The sequence below is a fragment of the Mixophyes fleayi genome, chromosome 11 (assembly GCF_038048845.1).
Source record: "Mixophyes fleayi isolate aMixFle1 chromosome 11, aMixFle1.hap1, whole genome shotgun sequence".
Classification (NCBI taxonomy): Eukaryota; Metazoa; Chordata; class Amphibia; order Anura; family Limnodynastidae; genus Mixophyes; species Mixophyes fleayi.
The window spans coordinates 81,674,670-81,701,288 of NC_134412.1; the positions used below are offsets into that span (position 1 = coordinate 81,674,670).

The 26,619-nt window shown below is 41.8% G+C and overlaps 1 protein-coding gene across 1 annotated transcript; it reads left to right on the forward strand.

Moving 5' to 3' along the window:
* The first annotated feature begins 5,383 nt into the window (after positions 1-5,383).
* Positions 5,384-13,523, forward strand: MRPS16 (mitochondrial ribosomal protein S16). The gene is made up of 4 exons (XM_075189955.1): positions 5,384-5,496; positions 5,586-5,618; positions 9,063-9,323; positions 13,224-13,523. Exons 2-4 carry the CDS (start codon positions 5,606-5,608, stop codon positions 13,361-13,363), a joined length of 414 nt encoding a protein of 137 aa, XP_075046056.1. The 5' UTR covers positions 5,384-5,496; positions 5,586-5,605; the 3' UTR covers positions 13,364-13,523.
* Positions 13,524-26,619: the final 13,096 nt, after the last annotated feature.

Here is a 26,619-nt window from a genome sequence, read left to right on the forward strand (position 1 = left end):
ATGAAGCCCAGCCACTGCCGGACACATTCCAGAACCGGCGACAACTGCCCCACTTCCGGCCGCTGCTAGACGGCCGGACCGGAAGTGGGGAACACGACAGAACGCAGAACTGATAGCGCCTGTAAGTCGGAGATGTTAGGAGAACGCCCCCTGGCGGATTGTATGTGTAATCATTACAGCCAGTGAGGGGAAGGGTGGCTTCCTCCAATTGTAAAATAACGTGGTAGAAATAAGTAACAGCAAACAAATATGTTGTGACAGGTATCTATTAGTAGCAATCATTATAGAATGATCTGCATTTTTTTTAAAATAAAGGAATAGTTTTCCTTTTTTTTTTTTAAAACAAATGTATGATAATGCCACAGGCGCTTGTTACTGTTAGACATACAATCTGCAGACTTTTGAAGCTGTTTGATCTAAAATTCTGACCCAAGTCTGCCCAGGGGCGGATCTAGAAAAGTATTCTACTCGGGGCGATTTAGGGGGGGCGATTTAGGCCCCGCCCCTTTTTGACTTCAAGGCTGCCGGCGGCTGCACAATATGTGCAGGTCCGCTCGGCAGTGACAGGCAGGGACAGTGTGTTTTAAACACAATCAGAGCAGCCGGGCAGCACACTGTCACTGCCGAGCGGACCTGCACATATTGTGCAGCCGCCGGCAGCAAGCCCCCTGGATCCGCCACTGAGTCTGCCTGTGGTGTCAAGTATATCTGGAAGCGCTTCAATCAGCTGGAGAGAATTGACACAGACCAAGTTCTGTATACAAGGAATATTCTCTAATTTATTGATACAAAGATACAAGTTTTTATAGCCTACTGAATAAATGAATCCTACGTCATAAGCATACAATAGTTTATACCATTAGTGTATGAGAAGCGCTACTGATTAACTTTCTCACGTATTCTTGAGATGTTTATTTTCTCCCCCTTCTAAGGACAGATGAGCCTATTATTTTTATCTCAAGGGGACAGCTCCCATACTATGAGCTGAATATGAAAATGTCTATTGTTTTTATATCTTGATACATTATTTTGGTGTTCTCTGTCAGCTTAACCTCAAGGCCATAGGCTCACATCTTGTAAGACTGCAAATCAGCAGAAAAATGAATAATCTCTTCTAGCAAATAATATTTCTATGCAAGTTACAATAAATGGCTGAACAAAGGCTTTATGAGGCCTTAACAAAAAATCATATTTAACAAAGCCTAATGCATCGCAGAATAGGTTTGAAATATTTGCAGGAATGCACATACTTTGCATATATACCCAACACCAGTCTATGTCATCTGCCGATATTGGCAGATCTCTGCTATTCATAGGGGGGTATTTAATTGTTGCTTTTAACGCGCTAAAACAAAAAAAAACGAGCGCTCTAAAAATATTAGCGTTAATACGGTAATTACTCGCTAAATTTCATCTCGCAGCTCAGGGAGCTGCGAGCTGAAATTCGGCAAGTAAACTACCGTATTAACGGTATTTACGCGCATATTACCGTATAAACTGTAATATTTTTCTCGGTTTTTTTTGTTTTAGCGCGTTAAAAGCAACAATTGAATACCCCCCTTAGAATTAAAATCTGCAGTGTCAGGCGCATGGGTGGTCGAAAATGTGTTCAGAACACATATATGCATAAATTACCCTCTCTCACGACCAAATATATAATCAAACCAGTCTACTGGTAAGAACTATAGTTTTTGTTGTTGTTTTTAATAACAATTCAAAATACTAATAAAATGTAATATATTGTCTACGCTGTCAGGATAGCTCTACAATGTGACTCGAAAACAGTGGGTGAAATGGACGAATGCATCTGAAAGGATTGTATATAACAATTTTTTTAATAAGTAATAACTAAAAGGAATCTGGAGACTATAATTTTATATTTAAACATATGTCCTATATTATCCTTTCTACATTTAGTTTTTTAGACAACAATTTATTATTATTATTATTATTATTATTATTATTATTATTAATGTTTACTTGCATAGTGCCACCATATTATGGAGCACTTTCCAGAAAACATGAAATCATTCACATCAATCCCTGCCCATTTGGAGCTTACAATTTTGTATTTGCTGAAATTGAATATAGCTGAGTGATCTAACATTCTGAGGTTGTGCCCGCACTTCTGTGTTCTCTTGCCCATTCATATACCGTTTTGATGATTTGACAACCTTCTTTGTCTTGCTGTAGTCTGTATGGGGTATATATTTGTTGCTTGTGGTACCCAACTCCACTGGTTTGTTTTACCACGTGGCATCCAGTTACCACTAAAATAGGCTTTGGGGTCTGTATCTGACTGAAGGGCATTATTTTCTTTACATTATATTATCACTTAAGTATCTTTATAGACAACAGTCTATTCTCAAGAAATCCTCCCTTGAACCATTCTATCTCTCCAACTATCGCCCCATATTTCTGCTTCCCTTTGCTTCTAAAATTCTTGAACGACTTGTCTTCAATCATCTGACCGACTATCTCTCTTCCCACTCTCTTCTTGACCCTCTCTAGTCTGGCTTCCGTCTCCTTCACTCAACTGAAACTGCCCTTACGGAAGTAACAAACGACTTACTCTCAGTCCAATGGTCACTTCTCCCTTCTTGTACTCCTCAAACCCTCTGCTGCTTTTGACACCGTTGATCATTCTCTTCTCCTCACCAGCCTTCACTCTCTAGGTCTTCCCAAAACAGCGCTCTCCTGGTTTGGCTCCTACCGTTTTGATCGCTCTTTTAGCGTCTCTGCTTCTGAATCCTACTCCCCCTTCTTCCTCTTTCTATTGGAGTCCCCCAAGGCTCTGTCCTTGGCCCTCTGCTCTTCTCTCTCTATACCATCTCTTGGATGGTGTAGAGATGGCCTCCAATATCACCTCTATGCTGATAACATGCAAATCTATCTTTCATCCCCTCTGACCTCTCTCCTGCCTTCCTAACCCAAGTATCTAGCTGTCTCTCGGCTGTATCGACCTGGATGTAACAGTGCTTCCTCAAACTCAACATCTCCAAATCCGAGCTCATCATCGTATCTCCTGCCAATGTTGCTATCCCTCCCAATATCTCCATCTTATCATATATCTTATCTTATTATATCATATCTTATCTTATCATATAAATAAAATGATGATGATGATGATGATGATCTTGGTTGACAACATAACTCTCTTTCCTGTCACCCAAACCCGCTGCCTTGGAGTCACCCTTGGCTCTAACCTCAGTTTTATCCCTCGGATCCAGTCCCTCCTCAAATCCTGCCAAATCCTCCTTCATAACATCACGAAAAATCTGTCCCTTCCTCTCTTAGGAAGCAACCAAAATCCTGGTCCATTCACTCATCATTTCCCGTCTCAACTACTGCAACCTTCTCCTCACTGGCCTTCCTCGCTCTCACTTTTCTGACCTTTAATCCATACAGAATGCTGCGGCTAGGCTCATCTTCCTCTCCTGTCGCTCCTCCTTTACGTAAATCTCTTCATTGGCTCCCCTCAAAATTCAATTCAAGCTCCTTACCTTCACTGACAAAGCCCTTACCAAAACTTCTCCCCCTTACATTTCTGACCTGATTTCTGATTTAGCATAGTCACGCCTCTTCTTCATTCTGATTGGCTGGCACTGGTTGGCCCCTTCCCAGTTTGATCAGTGTCTTCGGCGCAATTTAAATATAGGCTTGTGCTGCTGGGTTGGGGGATAGGGGGGTTTGCCCCGATCGCCCCCCTTCCTGGATCCGCCACTTGGCCACTTTGCTCTGCCACTGACCTCCGCCTCAATTCACCTCTCATTACCTCCTCTACATGCTCGCCTCCAAGACTTCTGCCATGCTGCCCTGCCCCCAATTATTGGAACACCCTACCCCGCCTCACTCAACTGCCCCCAACATTCAAACGCTCACTCAAAACTCACGTTTTGAGTCGCCTATCCTACCACCTCCTAAACATCTTATTCAACACCTCCTCTTTCTTGCCTGCCATCTCCATTTTCTCCCAGTCGCTCCTGTCTCTCAACACCCCTCCCTCTAGAATGTAAGCTATCACGGGCAGGGTCCTCTCTACCTACTGTCCCATGTCTGTCTAGAGACTTCCTCTGATGTTCAGTTTATCTTTTGCTGCAGTCTGTGTGAGTCCCCATAGTACTACTCACACTCATCTGTGCTAATTATGTGTATTACCTCATCTATTCGTTACTTGCTTCTGTATCCGGCGCTACGGAATCTGTGGTGCCTTATAAATAATAATAATAATAATAATAACAACAGTCATTTAGTGACAGCTATAAAGGTTTTATTTATGAACCACTATATATTCCTCATGTTAGTTATAATTTCTTATCGCAATAAGAAATGATATAACGTGCCTATTTATTAACTTTGTTCAGCTGGCACACGGTTCAGACAGGAGCCTGTCCTGTCAAATAATTTATATTAAAGTGATCTCAATTGCGATCACTTTACTTACAGGTTCCTATGGCCAGGCAGAAATTGTGATTGGGGGTGCACAAGGCCTGCTGGGAAGGGATCATCATCATCATCACCATTTATTTATATAGTGCCACTGATTCCGCAGCGCTGTACAGAGAACTCACTAACATCAGTCCCTGACCCATTGGAGCTTACAGTCTAAATTCTAGACTAGAAAGACTAGGGTCAATTTTGATAGTAGCCAATTAACCTACTAGTATGTTTTTGGAGTGTGGGAGGAAACTGGAGCACCTGGAGGAAACCCATGCAAACACAGGGAGAACATACAAACTCCACACAGATAAGGCCATGGTTGGGAATTGAGCTCATGTCCACAGTGCTGTGAGACAGAAGTGTTTAACCACTTTGCCACCGAAGATCCCCCTCCTGTGAAGCTCTCCCTATAGACTACAACAGGTGGAGTGTGTAGCTTGATAAATAGAGTATAATTGCCTTTCCTATGGGGACTAGATTTGCGAACGATGACGCTGGGAGCGATACTGGAGATATCTGCAGCGGTCCTATAATCATAAATAGCCTCCTTAATGATGAATGCAGTAATCCCTGAAAAACTGCTTTTTTTCGGGTGATATCAACTTCTTTGGAGTTGTATAAATTTGGAGTTGTATAAATAGGTCCCTTAGAGTGAAGATTAATGGTGTAATTTCTAAAGATGATAGAACTCTAAATTTCCAAGTAGCCAACTGCAAAGAACAGAGTATGATGTAGTGCATTACCTGTGGCTGCCGCCAGGGTGCGCCCTCGCCGTGTACAATACACTCGCTGTACGTAGAATAGTGATACTAATGGTGACTGACCATTACCACAATAATAACCCAGCAGCCTTTCTATGTGTGTAATATGTGTGTACAGGTAGTAATATAACCCGTCTAAGCACCATTAATAGACATTTTCCTCAAATCAGCGTTACTGAGAACTACTTCCGGGTGAAAGGACGCGGCTTCCTGTCAATGGCGGCGCCCTGTGGCCCGGAGACCGGTCTGCAGTGAAGGACGGGGACTGTCATTGGGCTTCCTGTAATGCTATAAGGTGACACAGTAACGTGTTGTGTGTAGTGATTGTTGTGGGGATGAGTGTGTTATACTGCAGAGTATGACCAGGTTTCCTGTCTCTTTCAGGACATTTCGGGTCCCCCACCATGGTTCACCTAAGTAAGTACTGGAGCCCTCCATCATATGTATGTCTTCTGCATGCTGCACTGTCGCTTGTTGTTGCTTTATGTTCATCCAGCTGTTGTAGAACCACAAGTCTCAGCATGGCCAGTTGTACATTGGCTGAGAAGGCAATATTTATATAATATATTTATTGTACCACATTGTGATGATCCTTCTATCCATGTGGGATTAAAAACTGCTCATACTGTAATATGTGTTAGCTTTTAATACAGTAGGTATATAAAAGTTAAGTATGTGTACATGTGTGATAGATATATCTCTATCTCTATCTCTCTATCTATCTATCTATCTATCTATATATATATATATATATATATATATATATATATATATATATATTCTCACACACACACACACGACCAAAATTGTTTTATAAGGAAACAGCACAAGCAAATGGCTACATGCCTTGGCAAATTAAATGGGAAAACTATAGGCTCTTAATTAATTGAGTAGTGCATATTTGTTCCTCGAAAACATAGGTTTAAAAATGATTGCATCCCCTATTTTCTTGTACTGGGTGCAGACTCCGCTGTCACTGGTAATAGCGCTCACCTATTTTTTTTAAAGAATAAACCAGGAAAGACTAAAAGATCTTAATATGTATTACTTGGAGCAGAGAAGGAAAAGAGGGGACATGATAGAAACTTTCAAATATATTAAGGGTTTTAACAAAGTGCAAGAGGGAAACATTCTACAAAAGAAGAGAAGTATTAGAACACGAGGACATAACACTGACACTGGGGGGAAGTAGGTTCAGAGGAAAAATTACTTCACAGAAAAGGTAGTGGATAAGTGGAATAGCCTCCCATCAGAGGTGGTAGAGGCTAATACAGTAGAGCAATTTAAACATGCTTGGGATAGACATATCCTTACAAAGATTAAAGGACCTAGGGTTTGAGGTTACCAAAGGTTAATAACAAAAAATATAAAAAAATGGGCAGACTGGATGGGCCAAGCGGTTCTTATCTGTTGTCAAATTCTATGTTTCTATCAGTTTCATATGGTTGGAAGGTATCTTGGCCACTCTTCCATACAGAGTTTTTCCAGTATTCACTTAAGGACTGCCCTCTTCAAAGTAGACCACAGGTTTTCTATGAATATATTACAATCTATGGGTGTAAGTCTGGAGACTGAGATGACCATTCCAAACTGTTGATTTAGTTATCTGCCAAACGTTTCTTTATTGCTTTCAGGGTATGTTTGGGGTCATTGTCACTGACAGCCAGGTTTTCGAATATCCTGATACTTTTTAGGGGCTGATTCATTTAGCTGTGTGTATAAATGGACATATCGGTACAGAAAACATTCCTTTAAAATGATTATTACCAGAAACAATGTGCAAGTTTCCTACTAGACATTGCAGCTGCTTGAATAAAATGTCCCCAAGAACAGTGGAATCCAAACAGCTCCACAGCATTAAGAATACACCACTATTTTCATGGTGGGTTTTAGGGTGGTTTTCTTGGTATACCTCCCTCTTTGGACGCCAAACATACTGCTGGCGTGAGTGGTCATGTTTTTTTATTTTATTTTAGCCCCTTCTGACAATACCCCACATTTCCAATCCAAGTCCAAGGAGTAAATGTATGAACCTCCGATTTCTGCAAGTCGCCGGAAATCTGCCACTTTGCAGGTAAAATTTAAAGCGGTGATAGATAGCTTGTAAAGGCAAGTTTGCCTTTAAAAACCATTGCCGCTTTAAATTTTCACTGCAAAGTTGCCGATTTCCGGCGACTTGCAGAAATCAAAGGTTCATACATTTACCCCCAAATGTTGTTTGGCAAACTCCAGTCAATTCCATTTGTTTTTGATTGTCAGTAAGAGCTGTTTTTCTGGCAATCATTCCAAGCGATATGTACCAGGTTGGCATGGATGTCTAATGGTTGACTGACACGCCAGTTCTCTAATGGCGGTCCCCACCATCTTCCTTGTTGTCCATGTGGGCTCATATGAATTACTTGTGTACCAGCTGAATGTCATTTAATTTTTGTTTTGATTTTCTTTTACAAACAAAGAAACATGAAATCTGTGGTCTTGTGCAAAATAATAGCATTACTCATATAAACGTATTTGTTTTGCAATAACTGTATAGAATCAAAACTTGTTTTCCATGACATGTAGCGCTTTATTTTGTTTTTGTTTAATACTGCTTCTTTAAAATCTTTAAATATATAAATATCTATATATATTTTTATAGTTAAGACTGCCATGTATCCCAGCGTTGGGCGATGTCCTATTTTCCTATACTTGCCCTCCCCTCCACTTTGCATAAAAGACCTAGTTGCCTACTTTTAATTTGAAATACTTTTTTTTAAGTGAGCATGTTGTGTTATCTTTGAAATGTCATCTAATATGGACCTGTCACCAGGAGACATCTGTATGATATTAATAATCTATTGCCGTGTGCACAAAATAAAAAGGAAGAAAAAATGTTTCCCCTGATGTGTGTGAGACAGCGCCAGCAATATTACATGCCAAGGGTGTGAAGTTCTTTACTCCACTTCAAAAGCTGAACTGTTGACTGACTGTCTCCGTAAAAGTTCACCTGAGCCAGAATGCGATGTATGGATGATACATAGTGCAGTTACAGGCCTGACTTGGTCTCTAAAGCTGGGTACACACTACAGAAAATTATTGCAGTTGCGATTTCTGCAACAATTTTACCAAAGATTGAAAGTCCCGGTCATCATGCAGATTCACGTGTACACACTTACACGATTTACCTTAAGATCTGTGAACTTCATCTCTCACAACCATCTACTGAAAAGATTGTTACTCTGTACATTCTACAGATATCTGCCTACACTGCTGGTGGTGAGTGCCTACACACTTCCACATTGCCCGACATCGTTACATCGTTGATTGTGATTTTTAGGAAGTTTATAAAACCAGTCAAATGATACAATGAGCTTTGGTGCGATTAAAACATGATCATGGGAGTGTACATATTAATCTGACTAAACTGTTGTTTATCATGTGATCTGTACGATAACTGCATGAAATTACTGTAGTGTGTACCCAGCTTAAATGAAGAAGCAAGCTATATTCTGGATGCCCTATACTGCAGATACTTCCCAGAGCATTTCTGATAAATATATGGCTAGCATGATCAGCGGAAGGATAGTTTTACTCAAAGTGCTCCTTTTAATTGATGGTAATTGATTATCTTCAATGATGGTGATACTTTAATTTAATATTGTTATAGTTGTTGACTTGTAACATGACTTCAGTATTCCATGTCTGGTACTTTGCTACAACTCTTGGATTAGCAGTGAATACCACTCAATAACATTGTATGTCACTTTGATGTTCCATTTCCTGTATAACAGTCCAGGCTTCTGTGCTTGTATCTCTCCTGTGACTTCCAGTATTATCCGATATATAATGAGACATTTGAGTGACCGTTTTTCTGTTTTCCAGCGTCCCAGCTTTTGAAGCGGTACCATGAAGGGTATGTTGTGCTCAGGCTGGCACTTGGAGGCTGCACTAATAGGAAATTCTTTCGCATTGTGGCTGCGCACAACAAGCGGGCACGAGACGGAAAGCACTTGGATAAACTGGGCACATATGATCCAATACCTAATATGTTCAATGAGAAACTCGTCAGCCTCAACATAGAGAGAATCAAATACTGGATTGCTTGCGGGGCACATGTTACCAAACCAGTGGCAATGTTATTGGGTAAGGCAAACCCTAAGTCATATTAGGAATTAATTCAGCGTTAGAGTAAAAAAATAAATAAATCCAGCAATTTGATTGGCTAGCAGTTTTGGTAGAGACACTGGGTGGAACAACAATCTGTGTTATCATTGGCAAAGCATCTTTATTGATCAGTTTCACATTTGGAAGTTGATGTTGGATGATTGGGACACATTGTATATTATGGAGTTGGGCTGTGGGTTGGCAGCATATCTTGGAACTTGTAGGTCCACAATACACAGAGCGCCGCAGATTTCCTAAGCCAAGCTTATTATTTTGCTCCTGTGGGTATAAAAATTACAAGGCTTGGGCTATAATGCAAAATTATTTCTAATATGACATATATCTGAACATTGATAATTGGAGATTCAGTAAAAATGAATGATTACCATTTTATTTCATCCATAAGGACTCCACATTGGAAAAAATACTTTCTCATGTGATCTGGCATTTTTTTCATTAGAAAATAAATAGTCAATGGCAAAATTAATATATCAATCAAATATAATTCATGCAATACAATCGGCCACAACATTCAAACCACCTGCCTAATATTGTGTAGGTCCCCCTAGTGCCACCCAAACAACTGACCCGTCGAGGCATGGACTCCACAATACCTCTGAAGGTGTCCAGTCTGGCACCAAGATGTTAGCTGCAGATCATTTAAGGCCTGTAAGTTATGAGGTGGGACCTCCATGACTCAGACTTGTTTTTCCAGCACATCACACAGATGCTCAATCGGATGGAGATCTGGGGAATTTGGAGACCAAGTGAACACCTTGAACTCTTTGTCATGTCCTCAAACCATTCCTGAACAATGTTTGCAGTGTGGCAGGGGGGATTATCCTCCTGAAAAAGGCCACTGCCATCAGGGAATACTGTTGCCATGAAGAGGTGTACTTGTCCAAGTAATAATGGTATGTGTCAAAGTAACGTCCACATGAATGCCAGGACCCAAGGTTTCCCAGCAGAACATCGCCCAGAGCATCACACTGCCTCTGCCGGCTGGCCTTATTCCCATAATGCTTCCTGGTGCCATCTCTTCCCCAGGCAAACAATGCACATACACCCAGCCATCCACATGATGTAAATGAAAACGTCATTCATCAGACCAGGCCACCTTCTTCCATTGTTCCATGGTCCAGTTCTGGCGCTCACGTGCCCATTGTAGTCACTTTCGGCGGTGGATGGGTCAGTATGGACACTCTGATAATTTTTGGCTACGCAGCCCATACCCAGCAAGCTGTGATGCACTGTGTGTTCTGACGCCTTTCTATCATAGCCAGCATTAACTTTTTCAGCAATTTGTGCTACAGTAGCTCTTCTGTGAGATTGGAACAGACAGACTAACCTTGTCCCTGTCGCCGGTACACTGGTTGTTCTTCCTTGGACTACTTCTGGTAGGAACTAACCACTGCATACCGTGAACACCCGACAAGACCTGCCGTTTCGGAGATGCTCTGACCCAGCTGTCTAGCCATCACAATTTGGCCCTTGTCAAAGTCGCTCGGATCCTTACACTTACCCAGTTTTCCTGCTTCCAACACATCAACTTTATTCACTTCACTTTCCCAGTGGTTTTAATATTGTGGCTGATCACTGTATCTATACAGTTAAAATTCATTGTCGATATGAACATGATTACACTTAACCCAAACAAAAATAAAAGCCAGTGTTTAGTCATATTCATATGGAAAAATTAATAATACATTTCAAATTAATAAATGGCAATCATGTAATTTTAATGGTATAAATTTAAAAAAAAAAACAAGAGTGTGCAAAGTCATTAGGATAGACTTGTGGAACTAATAGCCCCTACCTCTGGATGCAATGTTTTAACAATGCTTTTAGTATTCTAGTATAAGGTGCATACTACATTTTAGGTTAAGCTTTGTAACGGTCATTGATTGTCCTTTAAATTCATGGTAAGAAACTGTTTTTGAGAATTTATTATCTCTTTATTTATATGGCGCCACTAAGAGTCCGCATCGCCGTACATGGTGCAGAGGAGAAAACAAAACACGGCATGCAGGGAAGTACAAGAAAAAACAACAAAGTGCAATATAAATAGACAACTAGATTGGACAACCCAGATGAGGACAGGTAGAGCGGGCAGAGAAATAAGAGTGAATAAAGAATGCTGGGAGCCAGAAGGAGGAGAGGTGGGGAGTGAGCTAAAGCAGAGTGTGCCTTAGCCCAGAAGTGTGGGCGCCACTAGCAGGACCGAGGTAATGGAGGGGGAGAGGAGGAGACAGAGTAAGGAGCCCAGAGTCCAGGTTGAGGAATGAAACTGGGGTGCTGGGAGCAATAGGTGGAGAAGGAGACAAGGAGTAGAGGGCCCAGCTCACTGGTGCTTACAATCTAGGGGAAGGGGCAGACTAACAGGAACATCAGGGGGTGTCGGGGTGAGGGGACTGGAAAACTAAATGCAGAGCCATAAGGGGCGGGGACTAGATATCTGAAGGGAGGGCAGAAAAACGGTTGGTGAAATGAGCAGGGTAGGCAGACAGGGTGAGGTGTAAGATAGTAATTGAGGAAGGGTAAGAAAGTGGGTTAGGGAGGGGAAGAGGTTAGACCAGTGACACTCCAGGTGTTGTGAAACTACAAGTCCCAGCATGCTTTGCCAATACATAGCGGCTTATTGCTGAAAGGGCATGCTGGGACTTGTAGTTTCACAACACCTGGAGTGTCACAGGTTAGCCAACACTGGGTTAGATGGAGGAGTCTTTGAGGAGGAGGTGGAGTGTTTGACAGAGAGGGGAGGCAGATGTAGAGCACAGAGAGGAAGGTTTATCTCACTGCAGCAATGAGTATGAACTGAAGAGGAGCAAGAAGGGAGTGGGGGAGGCCAGTAAGGAGGAGGTTGCAGTAGTTGAGGCGGGAAATTGTCACAGAATGTATGTCCGTTTTGGTGGCATCAATAATAAGGAAAAACTGATACAAGCTATATTGCGGAGATGAAAACGGCAGGATTGGGTGAGGGATTGGATATGGGTGGTGAGGGAGGAGACTAGAATGACACCTAGGCAGTATTACCAATAGTCATAGAAAGTATGGGAGGGGAATGGAATTATTGCAATAGCATAGTTAAACTGGTAATATTGGTCAACATGCAAATTCACCTATTAGTACACACCGACTAAACCAAACTTTTATAGCAGCCAAATAGACAGAGTGTAGCCACATACATAGAATAAATACCCCAATTGATGAGTGGGAGCACTAAAGGCACCAGTTCCAGCCACACTACTTCTGTGTCTTCCTGCCAGCCTTTTAGCACTGGTTACATCTTCAGTGTTTCCTATAGCTGTTTATAACCACATGTAGCCAGAGTCATTTTCACTCCAGCAACATTCATGAATTCCTGGCTCTTCTCTTCGTCCTCGTCACTTGCTTTTTAGAGAGGAGGATCAATAACATTCCCAATATTACCTGTGACCTGAAATACCATTATGTTTGCACAATTAATATGTTGAGTACCTTCGTATACTTCGTGTCCCTGCTGCTAATGGACCGATTAGTCTTCACGTTTCTGTAATGGGTTCATACACTTGTTGTAGCATTCACAAAAGGGGTAACTGCTATGTATGACCGCACAACATGTACATACAGAATGTACCACTGCGCACACAATAGCATAAATGAACCGCACTTGTGAGTTGTGTACACGCAACACACAAACTACCATTGCCCGCTAATCCTTTACGTGCAAGCGGCTTCATCAACGTCAAAGGCCGTTTGTAAGACTCGTGTGTCTGTGTGTGTGATAGAGATATATATATATTATAGCTGTCTAGTTGTGTGGTTTTTTTTTTTTTTCTTTTTTTGTTTGAATTCTCTTCATTTGCTATATTTCAATTCATTTTCTCCCTCCTTTTATAGGACTTGCAGGGTTCTTCCCTTTGCACCCCATGACAATCACCACAGCAGAGAGATTAATAAAGGCCAAAGAGAAGGCAGCAGAAGAGCCTGAAGAAGCCTCAGAGGAGCAGGAGGAGGAGCTGGAGGAGGGGCGGTCCTGAGACTGTCCAGCCCCCGAGCACTTGTGGATAGAACTTAAAAGACATTTTTATGTTAAGGGGATGTCCGGGAATCATGAAGATGTGCAGAACTTTCCTTTTCAAGAGAATTTTGTTATTTCAATATTTTGTGTTTATAGAAAATAAAACTGGGAAAAAATAATGTTTTAATATTTCGAATTGAACATAATAATGTCGTCAACATAGAAAGTTATTTTTGGATTAGCGTATAGGGGCACTATTGTGCTGCTTGCTGAAAGTGGTTGCTTTACCTTGGGTGGTAGCCATGATCAACGGAGAGCGATTCGACATACCTAATGGAAGCTGTATATTGTAAAGTGTAAGTGCAAAGCATGTGCTTTCGTTGAGTAGCGTGACCATTCGGGTATAACTGGTTTATAACCGAGCATACAGTCGTCATCTGACAGGCTAATGGTGCCTGATTGGATGTTGCTACCAAACACTGTCTTGATCTTTCAGACCTGTTTATGACCAAACCTGGTAGAGATTCATCAGGAAATGCACAGTGGTGGGGGAATGCAAAGAAACCCCACTAAATTATAGGTGGCACCTAGTCCAGACGGAGGTTCTATGGACCCATAAACAATTTAAAGAGTACAAAAGCTCATGTATTTTGCAGATCGAGGGGTAATAACAAAGTATAAAGACCTTTTAATTGATTAATGTGGACCTTACAAGACCTTCCTTTTTTGCACCTTCATGATACTTCCCATATTCTCTTATGCAGAAATCATTGTATTTCTTGCTTTACTTTAATTTGTTGGACATGCGCACTGAGTATTTTATTTCATGTAAATCTTGGCACTGGGTGGCACTATTGCTGAAAAAATAAAATTGAATGCATCTTTGTAGGAACTCTAACCTCCACATTTTCTTTTTGTATAGTATAAGGCAATCTGTACTATGTAGCAGCGGTTCCCAACCTGTGGCATGGATCCTAGGAGTAAGCAAGGCGAGGGGCGCCAAGCCTGAGAGGCACTCCCCTCCGCCTGCCATCTCCCGCTTGTCCGCTGGCCACCCCAGAAAAAACAAACAAACAAACTTGCCAATACAACGGCACCCGGGACCCAGCATCCTCCTCACTCATCCCTGTTCCTTTCTCAGTGACAGTCGGGCATAACGTCATCACGTCCGATGTTTTCAGAGTGGAGTCCGGAACACTGAAGAGAAGAAGATGGAAGAGAAATATGACAGAAGAAGGAAGACCAAGTTAAAAGTAAGTTAAGAAACGGAGGGGCAACACTGATGAAAGGGACAGTGTAATAAAAGGGAAATTGATGGAGGAGCAAAAGTATGATGAAGGGGCAAAGTGTGATGGTGAAAGGGCATAATGTGATGGGGAGTAGGCAATTCTCGTTGGAGACCACTGTTCTTCCTGCAAAGTGCGAGGGATTGTGTGTAATGATGCTGATCTCACCAAGCTGTGCCCACCTCTGTGAAGACAGAGGGCCTGTGAGCGCAACTTACACGTACGTCCGCCGTGGTTAAGTATAAACAGATCTCAAGAAACGTTTCCATTTGAATACGGGTCTAAGTATGCCCTGGCTCCGCGTTAATTGCCGTATGCAAACAGAACAGACTGCAGGATATAAAGTCCTGTTGGAACACATTGAAAACAATATTAAATACATAATTACCCCTTGATAGTGTAATCATATAATATACATTAAATGCCTACTGTACATTCCTATTTTTTTAAGTTTGTCTTAATTGCAAACACATTTTGGCATACATATGCGTATGTCATAGTTGCCGACTTTGTGACTCTGTCCTCTGGGAGGACTGGTCACATGACAGGGGTAGGAGGGGGTGGAAGTCTTCTTTGCGTCACCATAGCCACGCCCTCACTATAAACTGCCGAAATTCACGGCATTGAATATCGGGGGGCGGGGTTAATCACATCATTAAGCCCCGACCCCCGCTATTCAATGCCGTTTAATTTAGGCATTTTTTAGGACCCAGGAGGGTCGCCTACTCTTCCTGAAGTTCAGGAGGACTCCCCGAAATTTGGGAGCCTCCCGGAAATTCCGGGAGAGTAGGCAAGTATGGCGTACGTCATCACTATCAGTCGGCACTTACACCTACCCTGTAGCTGGTTCAAGTGATTTGGTTAAAAATCGCGCATCCAAGAGATGCCCAGAGCTTGAACAGGATAGATGCGAGTGGCCGCGACCTTGGCACACCCCTACTGTGCACTGCCTACGTTAGGCCTCCCTTTCCCACCCCCGTTCCACCCTTCAAATCGTAGCCAGTTGGAAATGTCATTTGCGTGCGGTCATGATTTGCAATTGCGTTCTGGCGCATGCACAGAGCGATTTTCCACAAGATACAGCACGCAAATGGCCTAGATGAATCAGACCCAGAGTGCACAGAGTGCACAGGGGCGTGACGATGTGACTTGATTATGCAAATTGTTAAACCCCACCCACATTTTTTAAGCCCTTATTCCAGATAGAAGGTTAGTGTGCTACACAATATCACACTCGTTTCCTGTCACGCCCCAAAATGTTTATTCTGTATAGATTATAACTCATGAACAAAACTGACAGGATATCTTTAGGAGGGTATTAAGGAAACATAGTACAAATACTATAGTGGACTGCGGAAATAGAGAATATAGTGCAACATATACTGTATATCTTAATTATCTGAGATTACACAAATACACAGGATATATACATATGGGGCAAAAGTGCCTTTAATGGTGTCCACCTTTTTATCTCCATATATAATCTGGCAATCTTTCAGAAGTGAACAGAATGCACCATGTTCTACCCCACCATTGTACTGATCAGAATAAAATATGCCTTACAATGGCTTCATCACTAGATGGCAGCGCTAGCAAACTGGTGCTACAAAGGTTGTCTAATAAATTCATAGATGTACGCTTAACATCGCCGTTTTTCTGCACTAGTTTGACAGGAGTCTCACATCACTACTGCTGTGCTGCTGGGAGACCCTGCTGCTTTCAGTATCTTTTATCGATCTGTGGCTTCCTGATTTCCTACATTCATCTCTCATCTCTACACCTATCAAATGCAGCCCTGTTCTCAAACATTCACACAAGTGGACAGATCAGAGCCTCACACAAGATCAGCTCGATTATGACTTGCTCAGGCCCAGTATGTGTGTGTGTGTATGTGTATATATATATATATATATTAGTATTATGCCCCCATTGGCCACTTTATTAAGTACACCTTTCTAGTACTGGGTAGTACCCCCTTTGCCCTCCAAACAGCCTAAAAACTTTGTGGTATGGATTGACCAGAGTGCTGGAAGCATTTCTTAAAGATTCTGCTCCATGTTGACATGATAGCATCACGCAGTTGCTACAGATTTGTCGGCTACACGGATGGGGTACGGCATATCGTTTCAAGAAGGCCGACAAGACTTACCCCGACCTGAGGATTCCGAAGGAGCTAGTTCCCAACCATGACCGATGACGACTCATCTTCACCCCGACTTCAGCTAATGACGATGAAGCAAGAAGGCGGCTGCAGTGGATTACGTCATTCTCGCGATTATCGCTGTTGTTAAGGGGGTAGTGTAAGTATGCACCCATGTACAGTGTAGTTTATTCTACATTGTACATGGGTGCATACTTACATTACAGCCTTAACAACAGAGATAATCGCATCGACATGGTGAATGACGTCATCAAGTGCAGCCGCCTTCTTGCTTCATCGTCATTGGCTGAAGTCGGGGAGTCCTCATCGGTCATTGTCGGGAAGCGGCCCTTCGGAATCCTGATCTCAGGGTAAGTCTTGTTGGGGTAGTCGGCATCGATATGCTGACTACCACCAGGCTGCACATACATGCTGCAAATCTCTTCCACCACATCCCAAAGCTGCTCTATTGGATTTATATCTGGTGACTGTGGAGGCCATTGGAGTACACTCAACTCATTGTCATGTCCTTGAAACCAGCTGAGATGTGCTATCCTGCTTTAAAAAGCCATTTATGAGATGGGTAGACTGTGGCCCTAAAGGGATGCACATGGCCAGCAACAATGCTCAGGTAGGCTGTGGCTTTAATACCAATGCTCAGTTGGTATTAAGGGGCCTAATATTTGCCAAGACAAAATTCCCCACACCATTATACCACCCCACTACCAGCCTGTACCATTGACACAAGGCAGGATGGATCCTGCTAAATACTGTTATATATTCATTTGCATTTCGCAGCAGACCAGGTGACGTTTTTTTCTAATATTCAGCTGTCCAGTTTTGGTGGACCTGGGCCCACTGTAACCTCAGTTGTCTGTTCTTAGCTGACAGGAGTAGAACCTAGTGTGGTCTTCTGCTGCTGTAGTCCATCCACTTCAAGGTTCCGACATGCTGTGTATTCAGAGATGCTCTTCTGCATACCACTGGTGTAACACATGATTTGTGTTATTGTCACCTTCCTGTCAGCTTGAACCAGTCTGGCCATTCTTGTCTGACCTCTCTCATTAACAAAAAACATACTGGTAGGTTAATTGGCTGCTAACAAGTGTGTGTGTGCGTGTGTGTGTGTGTGTGTGTGTGTGTGTATTTAGACTGTAAGATGGTTATAATAATAACAAGACGTTTTCTCCTACAGAATTGCTGTTGACTGGATATTTGCACAACATTCTCTGTAAACTCTAGAGACTGTTGTGCGGGAAAATTCCATTCCACATTCTGGTGTTTGTTCTGAACAGCTACTAACTAACGCCTCTTGACACAGTTATTGTCTGGTTATCTTCGGATGCTGGCAGTTATCCAACTACGCAATCTGAGTGGCCAAGTGGCTGGAACTCCTCCACCTACCTGTGTTACTCAATAGGACAATTAACCTATCCGTGTGTGACCAGCTTAAGGCACACGGACAACTTAAATTGGTGCCGTTTTAACGCTTGTAACCCACACGATTTTATTAATTTATTTCTTTTTCTTCGTTTTTAAAGATGTTGTTTGTAAACATTTCAAACGGTGGGGGGTATAAGACAACAGGGAAGAGGAAGGGGTGTGATGGAGGATTATAGGAGGGGGGTGAAGAGGGCTGGAGGGGGGGATGTTGGTAATTCACGCGTTAAGAAGGAATGAGTATTCTTATCTGTGGTCCTATTTCGGGCCCGATTCCTGTTAAAATTGAAGGAAAGGCTGATTGTGGTAAGAAGCCCACGGGGACCAGACTTTATAGAAGGACACGAAAAAGCCCCTCGGTATGCTGGTGATGTGCTCTATCTGGTAGGTATGTCAAACCAGACCCCAGACCATTTGAAGTGTTGGTGATGTGGGACTTTTTCAGGAGGCAGCTATTTGACAAGTAGCCGGGCTAATGATATGTCAGAGGAGTTTGTGGGTACGAGAGCATAGGCAAACCGAGGGGGGATTCCTAGTGCCTGGAAACCCCCCTCCAAGCCTGGGGCACTGTATAATTGAGGTGACTGGACCCTGTCCCTGCTTCACACAGCTCTGCTTGAAAAGGGAGAGCTGCGTGCACCTAACAGTAGTGCACGCAGCATTGCCCATGTATATTATGGGGATAGGAAGAGTTGGAGAGCAGCCAAGCACTGTCTAAAATTATAGCCACGCCCCCATGCATGCTGGTCACGCCCACTGGCGGCGTGGTGTGGAAACCCCCCCTCTACAAATCCTGCGTTTGCCCCTGGAGAGGGGAGATCTGGGAGAGGTAGTGGCAACAGAACTCACGTGATTTTAATAGGAATACCCATTATAGCATTAGCTGCTACCGCTACCAGTTTTCTGTTAATTTTTTGTCAGTGATTAATCTGTATATTGCAATTGAGTTAGAAATCGAAGTTTCAGTTGTTCCACTTTCCCCCATCATATCTTTTTGCTGTTGTCCCAAGAGATTGTAGCATTGCTTTTAAATCTCCGTGGGGTAAACTGTGTTGTGCTATTAATAGCGATACATATGCATAGCCTTCGACCCATGACCTTTGTTTGTTTGTTACAATAAGTAAATGTTTCGTTTTGCAAAACTTCTCTAACGGTTTCTAAGGCTAAAAGCAATGTAGATGACTATAGGCATAACCTGTGTATTAATAATTGTTTCTTGCCCTCAAAACAATCCACGCCCCACCTGCCCCGGAGGAAAAATGAAGTTCACCTTGGTATAATTACCATATGACTGTATGATATCATTTGTACTTTATACATTGTTGCAAATCATAGAGTAAACAAATAGTTTCCTTTGTACAAACTGCAACATACCTGTCATCAATTTAGCTTCTCTTCTATGGAAAAGGGCCAAAAAATTGTAAATGAATTAAATATTTTCAGGGATAAGTTAACGGCCAGGCATATTTAAGCAAAATATGGATCATCCTTTTAGAATCCATCTTACTAAGTAAAAAAATACGTTATACACTTTTCACTAGAAAACTTCTGTTTTTTAAAAGTGAGCTGACAGGATTCATAGTCCCTGAAGTGAGCTTTCATTCTGCCATCCTATAGGCTGTCTATCTGACATGGAATGTATCTATATCACACCAACTGAGACTGGTATCAAGTGTCCCGGGCTGACTTGTGAAGCAAAACATTGAATCACTTCCAGCCTTGAGACCCCAATGATTGAAAAGCACCTGTTATCTACACACATTATAAGCAGTGTCGGACTGGGGCATGAAGGGCCCACCAGGGGACAGCAAAGCTAGGGGCCCACCAGAGGGGGTGTGGCCAACCATCAAAGAGGCGGGACCAGACACTAGAAGGGGAGTGGTCAGCTCACAAAGGACAGCTAGCACAATAGTGTAGTATATAAAGAATGCAGTGTGTATAAAGAGTACAGTCTTGATCTGCACCTTAGATTGGGCAGAACAGTCACCAAAAATCGGGATTATCCCACTAGACCAGGCTTGACTAACCTGTGGCACTCCAGGTGTTGTGAAACTACAAGCCTTAGCATGCTTTACCAATATATAGCAGCTTATTGCTGGAAGGGTATGCTGGGACTTGTAGTTTCACAAAACCTGGAGGTGACAGACTGTCCTACCTGTTCTTGTCACCACCTGTGGCTGCTGGTTTCTTTAGCTGCGGCTTGTCTGGATCCTGGAATGTTGAGGGGTCCTATTTGGAAAAAATAATGGGTACATTTAGAAAATTCCAACCAGCCCCGGCGTTAAATCAATAGGACCCACATTTAATACTTAGGACTTCCTCCAGCCCCAACATAAAAGTAATAGTATTCCCATTTAATAAACCTATTTCCCTCCCAACAGACAGCCCCTGCAATAAATTAATCACATTTACATATAATAAATATACCTATTTCCTGCAACCGTCACTGCCATTAAATAATTCATATTCACATTTAATAAATATACCTCATGCTCCTCAAACTCAGCCCCACATTCAATTAATAGCGCCCAAACCACCCCATCTTAAATTAATAGTCCCCACTATAAAATTAAATTGCCCCATCTTCACCCTACAAAGAAAATAGCACCCATTATTTAGCCACCACCTACCACACACACATTACATTGCCACAAGCCCGTTGTGCCATCACACACACATTACTGCGCCCCTTCATCACCATGATGTGCCTCCTTATAATCACACTGCACCCTCCATGCTGCTTTTGCTCCCCCCTTCTCCTGGCTCCCCTTCACACACTGCCATACTGTCTGTGCTCCCCCTTCACACTGCCGTGCTCCCCCTTCAGTTCCATGCTCCCCCTTCTCTGTTCTATGCTCCTATTTCTGTTCCATGCTCCCCCTTCTCTGTTCCATGCTCCCCCTTCTCTGTTCCATGTTCCCCCTTCTCTGTTCAATGCTCCTATTTCTGTTCCATGCTCCCCCTTCTCTGTTCCATGCTCCTATTTCTGTTCCATGCTCCCCCTTCTCTGTTCCATGCTCCCCCTTCTCTGTTCCATGTTCCTATTTCTGTTCCATGCTCCCCCTTCTCTGTTCCATGCTCCTATTTCTGTTCCATGCTCCCCCTTCTCTGTTCTATGCTCCTATTTCTGTTCCATGCTCCCCCTTCTCTGTTCCATGCTCCTATTTCTGTTCCATGCTCCCCCTTCTCTGTTCCATGCTCCCCCTTCTCTGTTCCATACTCCTATTTCTGTTCCATGCTCCCCCTTCTCTGTTCCATGCTCCCCCTTCTCTGTTCCATACTCCTATTTCTGTTCCATGCTCCCCCTTCTCTGTTCCATACTCCTATTTTTGTTCCATGCTCCCCCTTCTCTGTTCCATGTTCCCCCTTCTCTGTTCCATACTCCTATTTCTGTTCCATGCTCCCCCTTCTCTGTTCCATGTTCCCCCTTCTCTGTTCCATACTTCTATTTCTGCTCCATGCTCCCCTATCACTTACCTTTTCTATCTGCTTCTTCCTTTTCTTCTCCTCTGTCTTGCCGGCGCTCCTCACTGAACGTCGGGCGTGATGACGTCACGCCCGGCATTCAGTGCGGACGGAGCCAGCGCTGCGGTCACGTGAGTTTTTTTTTCTTTTTTTTTTTCTATTAAAGTTTCTAGCTCCCCTCACCAACGAAGAGGGGAGCGATTCAGGGTCGGGGCCTACCGGTGGATAGTCCGGTCCACCGGCGGGCCAGTCCGACCCTGATTATAAGCAGTCATTTTGTGCTGAATATTCATGAGAATCTAGCCTATCAATTAATTTGGAACCTCATGAAAACTAGGTAATGCCTCAAAAATTCTTGGCATTGTGTTGATGTGTTTGTAAAATGTGTCCACTCAGACTACATTAGAACCCAAGAGACGCAATGTTACTCATATGTTTCTGACTACAAAGCATTCTTCCATTCAGTTATTACATTGTCAAAGCTTCCTTTAAACAACTCCTCTGTCAAAGCCAAGAATACATACAATCGCATATAATTATTATGCTTCTTCAGTTACATATAGTGTGTTTACATGAAATATTATCGCTTTGTTCTACTCTTAGGTATTCTGTAAATCCAAATGAACAATTAATCCATATATAATACTCTACGTTCCTGCCATTATGCAAAAGTAAACTGATTCTGTCACATATTTTCGGTGTTTATATTCCAGAGATAATAGGACCAATTAAATGCACAGCATACTTCCTCCACTTTCTCTATTGTATATTTTGTTTAGAATTAATGTATAACGCAACACACAATTCATTCTCTTAACCATACTTACCTACTTTTGACAGGCTCCCTCCGGGAGATCACTGAAAAGGGGTGTGAAGGGAGGGCGAAAGGGGGCGGAGCTTCACGATTTCCATGATTTTAACCCCGCCCACCAGTGATGTATGCCTGTTTGGGGTCTTTTTGCAGTGGTAAAAAGACCCAAAGCAGGCATTATGTCTCTGGGGGCGGGGCCAAAATGACGCGAATCGCGACGGGCACATTGCCAGAGTTCTCATCTCTCAATAATGTCCCTGTTTTCCAGTATTAAACAACTGTACTATAAAATTCCTATTTTAAGCCTTCCTTACTATCTGTTCTTACGGTCTAGATCAGTGTTTCCCAAATCCAGTCCTCAGGGACCCCTAACAGTGCAGGTTTTCCAGGTCACAAGTGAAATAATTATACCACCTGTGGATCTGTTACAATGTGTCAGCCAGTAATGCGGCATGCGGCCCTCCAACCTTCAGAGGGCCGCACATTACCCTTAATTTCAGTAACCTTTCTACATGCCCCTCAGATCTCCAAACATGCACCCCAACCTCGGCATGCTGCTCAGGCCTCCCCACATGCCACTCAGACTATCTACATGTCACTCACATCTCCCTACATGTCCCACTCACTGGCTAATATAAGATATAAATATGTCTTTCACACCTAGAGCCCTCAGTGGAAGGAGAGAGAGCGCTATTATTCTATAGATCAGTACCAATATATTATGCTATTAATAAATAGAATTGCAACTCTTATTTCATGAACTCTAAAAACATCGGCATTTATTAAAACATATAATACGTAAAACTTAACTGATAACATCATACATAAATAAACAACAAAATGCAATGTATAATATATGATATCAGTCTCTCAATGGGCTGCAATCGTATTTAATACCATTATTATCCTGCGGTATTGGAGATTCTTTGATTATTTTAAAAAATTACTACAGGATTAGTGGGCAGGATGGTTTTCAAAATTGGATCTGTTTTTAATAAGGGGTAATATTTTTGTACAGTCTTTTTAACATTCTTAATTGAATTTAGAAATAAATGGGATAGCTCTGTCTATTTCCTCCATTTATGTTTTATTATCCATCTCCCTCTCATTTTAATTTTAATTTTTATTGCATTTACATTTGTGTTTATAGTTTTATTTTTATTTTCTTCCAGTAAAATATTCCTATTATTGTACAATACCTGTTGGAAAGAAGATTCTTTTAGATAAACAGGATATACCTTTTCTTCAAAACAAATTCAATAAATCTTTAGTTTTAGTGCACAATCACGTGGGTCCGAACAATTCCCTTAGGGATATTTGTTCTATCCATGGGCGTTAATAGTTACTTTACAATTCAAACAATTATTGCCATCTAATGGTATTATTTATGTAGAGATACAAATCTGAGAATTCTTAACAGAAAGGATGATATCTGGGAAATTCAAAGAGGAGGTACTAAAAGTATGAGTGAATTTTAGATTGAGTTTTGACCCCCTACCCCCATATTAACTCTTTTGGGAGTGATTCTGTATGGATTTCTAGAATAAGATCTTACTTGTCCTTTTTGATAATCTGTTTCATCAATTAGGAATTTTTATCTTTAGTTATTTATCATTTACCTATTAATTTTACCTTTTATCAATTCTCTGTCATAAGTTTCCATTTTTTAATTTATCGTAGCAAATTCTTAATATTTGTCTATTTCCTTTTCCAAATGTGAAACCCTCCTTCCTCTGGTTTGTATCAATAGTCACATCAAAAAGCAATTATCTAAAGTATTGTTCCATTTAAGACAAAGATTGGGATCATCATTAAATGCTAAACCTTTAAAAATATGCAGTCCACAAGGTATTCTGCCGTGGTCAGGATAATTCTGTAAAGTTGTTTGATCCCACCGATGTTTTGTTTCAGCTTTTAAAATATTCTCTAATTATTGAAATTACATATCAATTCTATATCCTTATTAAACTTTACATTCAAATCTTCAGCACACAACTGTGTAACCATTGTTTGTTTTCTTAGCATTCCATCGGTATAACAGGTTACATTAGACATTTCCAAAACACTCTACTGAAATGTCCGGGATATTCAAGTGTGCCTAGATTTCAACAGGGTTATAGGGTCTTAAAAAGCAAGATAGTGGTGTTTGCAGACGAGCAGGGGAAGAGAGGTGTAGGCACATCAGCAGACCTCATTTTGCCAAGCCTCAGGTCTACCACTTGGTAGACAATATAGATATATAATGATCAGCCCATGAAACAGGAATGTACTACGATGATTCATAAAATTGCATAGAAAAAATGTAAATCCTGGTATATGTGAAATAGACCTAAGAGGGGAAGGTGTAGTTCCTCTTAATAGGAAATAATATCTCCAGCAATCAGCTGTTTACCTAAGGATTTAGAATAAGACGAGCCAATATTTGTGGTAACAGTGCAAACCAAGCAAGATTAGTATATTGACGTACTAATTAAAGAATTATAGTGTCCTGCTAGAAAAAAGTTATAATTTGTATGCTAATGTAACAATGGAAAAATTTTATGTGATTTCACACCTTGTGTTCTGTGGTTTCCTGCAGATGTCCCTTTGAAGTGGTAATCCTGAAAGTAAAACTATAACGTCCTTTGCAAGTACATTCTTCCCTAGTTGGAGGCACAGTGCTCTGTGGGCTCAATCCATTTGCATTTAGTTAGGTTCAAAGTCCGAAACTTATTCCATAAACAAGTCAAAGATGTATTTATCTAGATCAGGAGCCATCTCTAGTATACCTTTAATCCGTAAGACCAGTGGTTCCCAAACTGTGCACCACGGCTCCTTGGGGTGCAACGGCGATCTCAAAGGGGTGCCACGGACAGGGCCGGTGGTAAGCATGGCGGGGGACTACTTGGTAACTATTTTGGCTTAGGGGTGCCTTGAGAAAATTATGGAGACCCTAAGGGTGCCTTGAACTGAAAGAGTTTGGGATCCACTGCTTTAGACTATTTCTTATAGACCTGTGTTCCTGATGTGCTGTAACCTTATAGCACTTGGTTTGCAAATCAAGAACCAGGGAAATATTTCCACCAATAAGCTCCACCTGTATATTTTTTAATATTTTTACCTTTTTCCCCAGGGCCGAAACCTCTGTGGCCACTTATTAGATTTATTAAGACATTTCCGCACAGAGTCAGTGTGAGCAGCAGTGAAGTTTCCTAAACTCATCCATTACTTTTTAGTAAACAGAGCTCCATCCAAGTGCATCTACCACATGTTGCTTCTGAAGATAGTCAGTAATCTCTTGATTTTTGCCATCTGTGAATGGCATCGTCCCATTGAACACCAGTTCTAGTGGGTATTATGGCAAAATGGTGTCTGGAAAGCTGGAGTTATAGATGCAGAATTCAAATGGTGGTCCCTCTGACTCATGGAATACTGATTTTATCTTTTAAAAATAGAACCAGTTTACAAGTCAGATGCTATTTTCACTATGTGTTTCTTCAAATGTATAACACATAGGGGAAGATTCAATTCAGAGTGATCTGTCTCCGGAACATTCCATGGAGACACTTCGTGCCCATGTTGTGGCTGAAATCGCCGCTCATTTTTCTTCGCACCCGATAGAGGTGCAAGGAAAAATGAGCAGAGATTCCTTACCATAATGGCTGCCAATGTGCGTAGCCGGAAAATCCAGATGATGTCCGGCGGCACGTCACGGCCAATTTAATCTCCCCCATAAAATCTTATATCTCAGTGTGTTTGTATTATAACATCAGTAAGAACTGACAGTAAGGGTAATCATTTGTCCACATAGCGTATATATAGGGACAGGCTCATCTACCATTTTTTGGGAGCTGCCACCGTAAAACAGGGATGCTCCTACTTTTGTGGGATTAAGGGTGTACATGAAAATACATATAGTGTAAAAAGTACACCACTTAAAAACCCTTCTACTTCCCTGCCACTTCCACTTGAGGAGACCACCTTCATTATTTTCATATTTTTCACTTCAAGAACTGCATCGTTTTTGTCTTACTTGTGAGAGTGAGGTGACACTTTATTAAGAATTACTTTGGGTGCTTAAATAATTTTTTTACATTGAAATTTATGGAAATATATACACATATCAAATGCTCCTGTATAGTATAACAGCCATC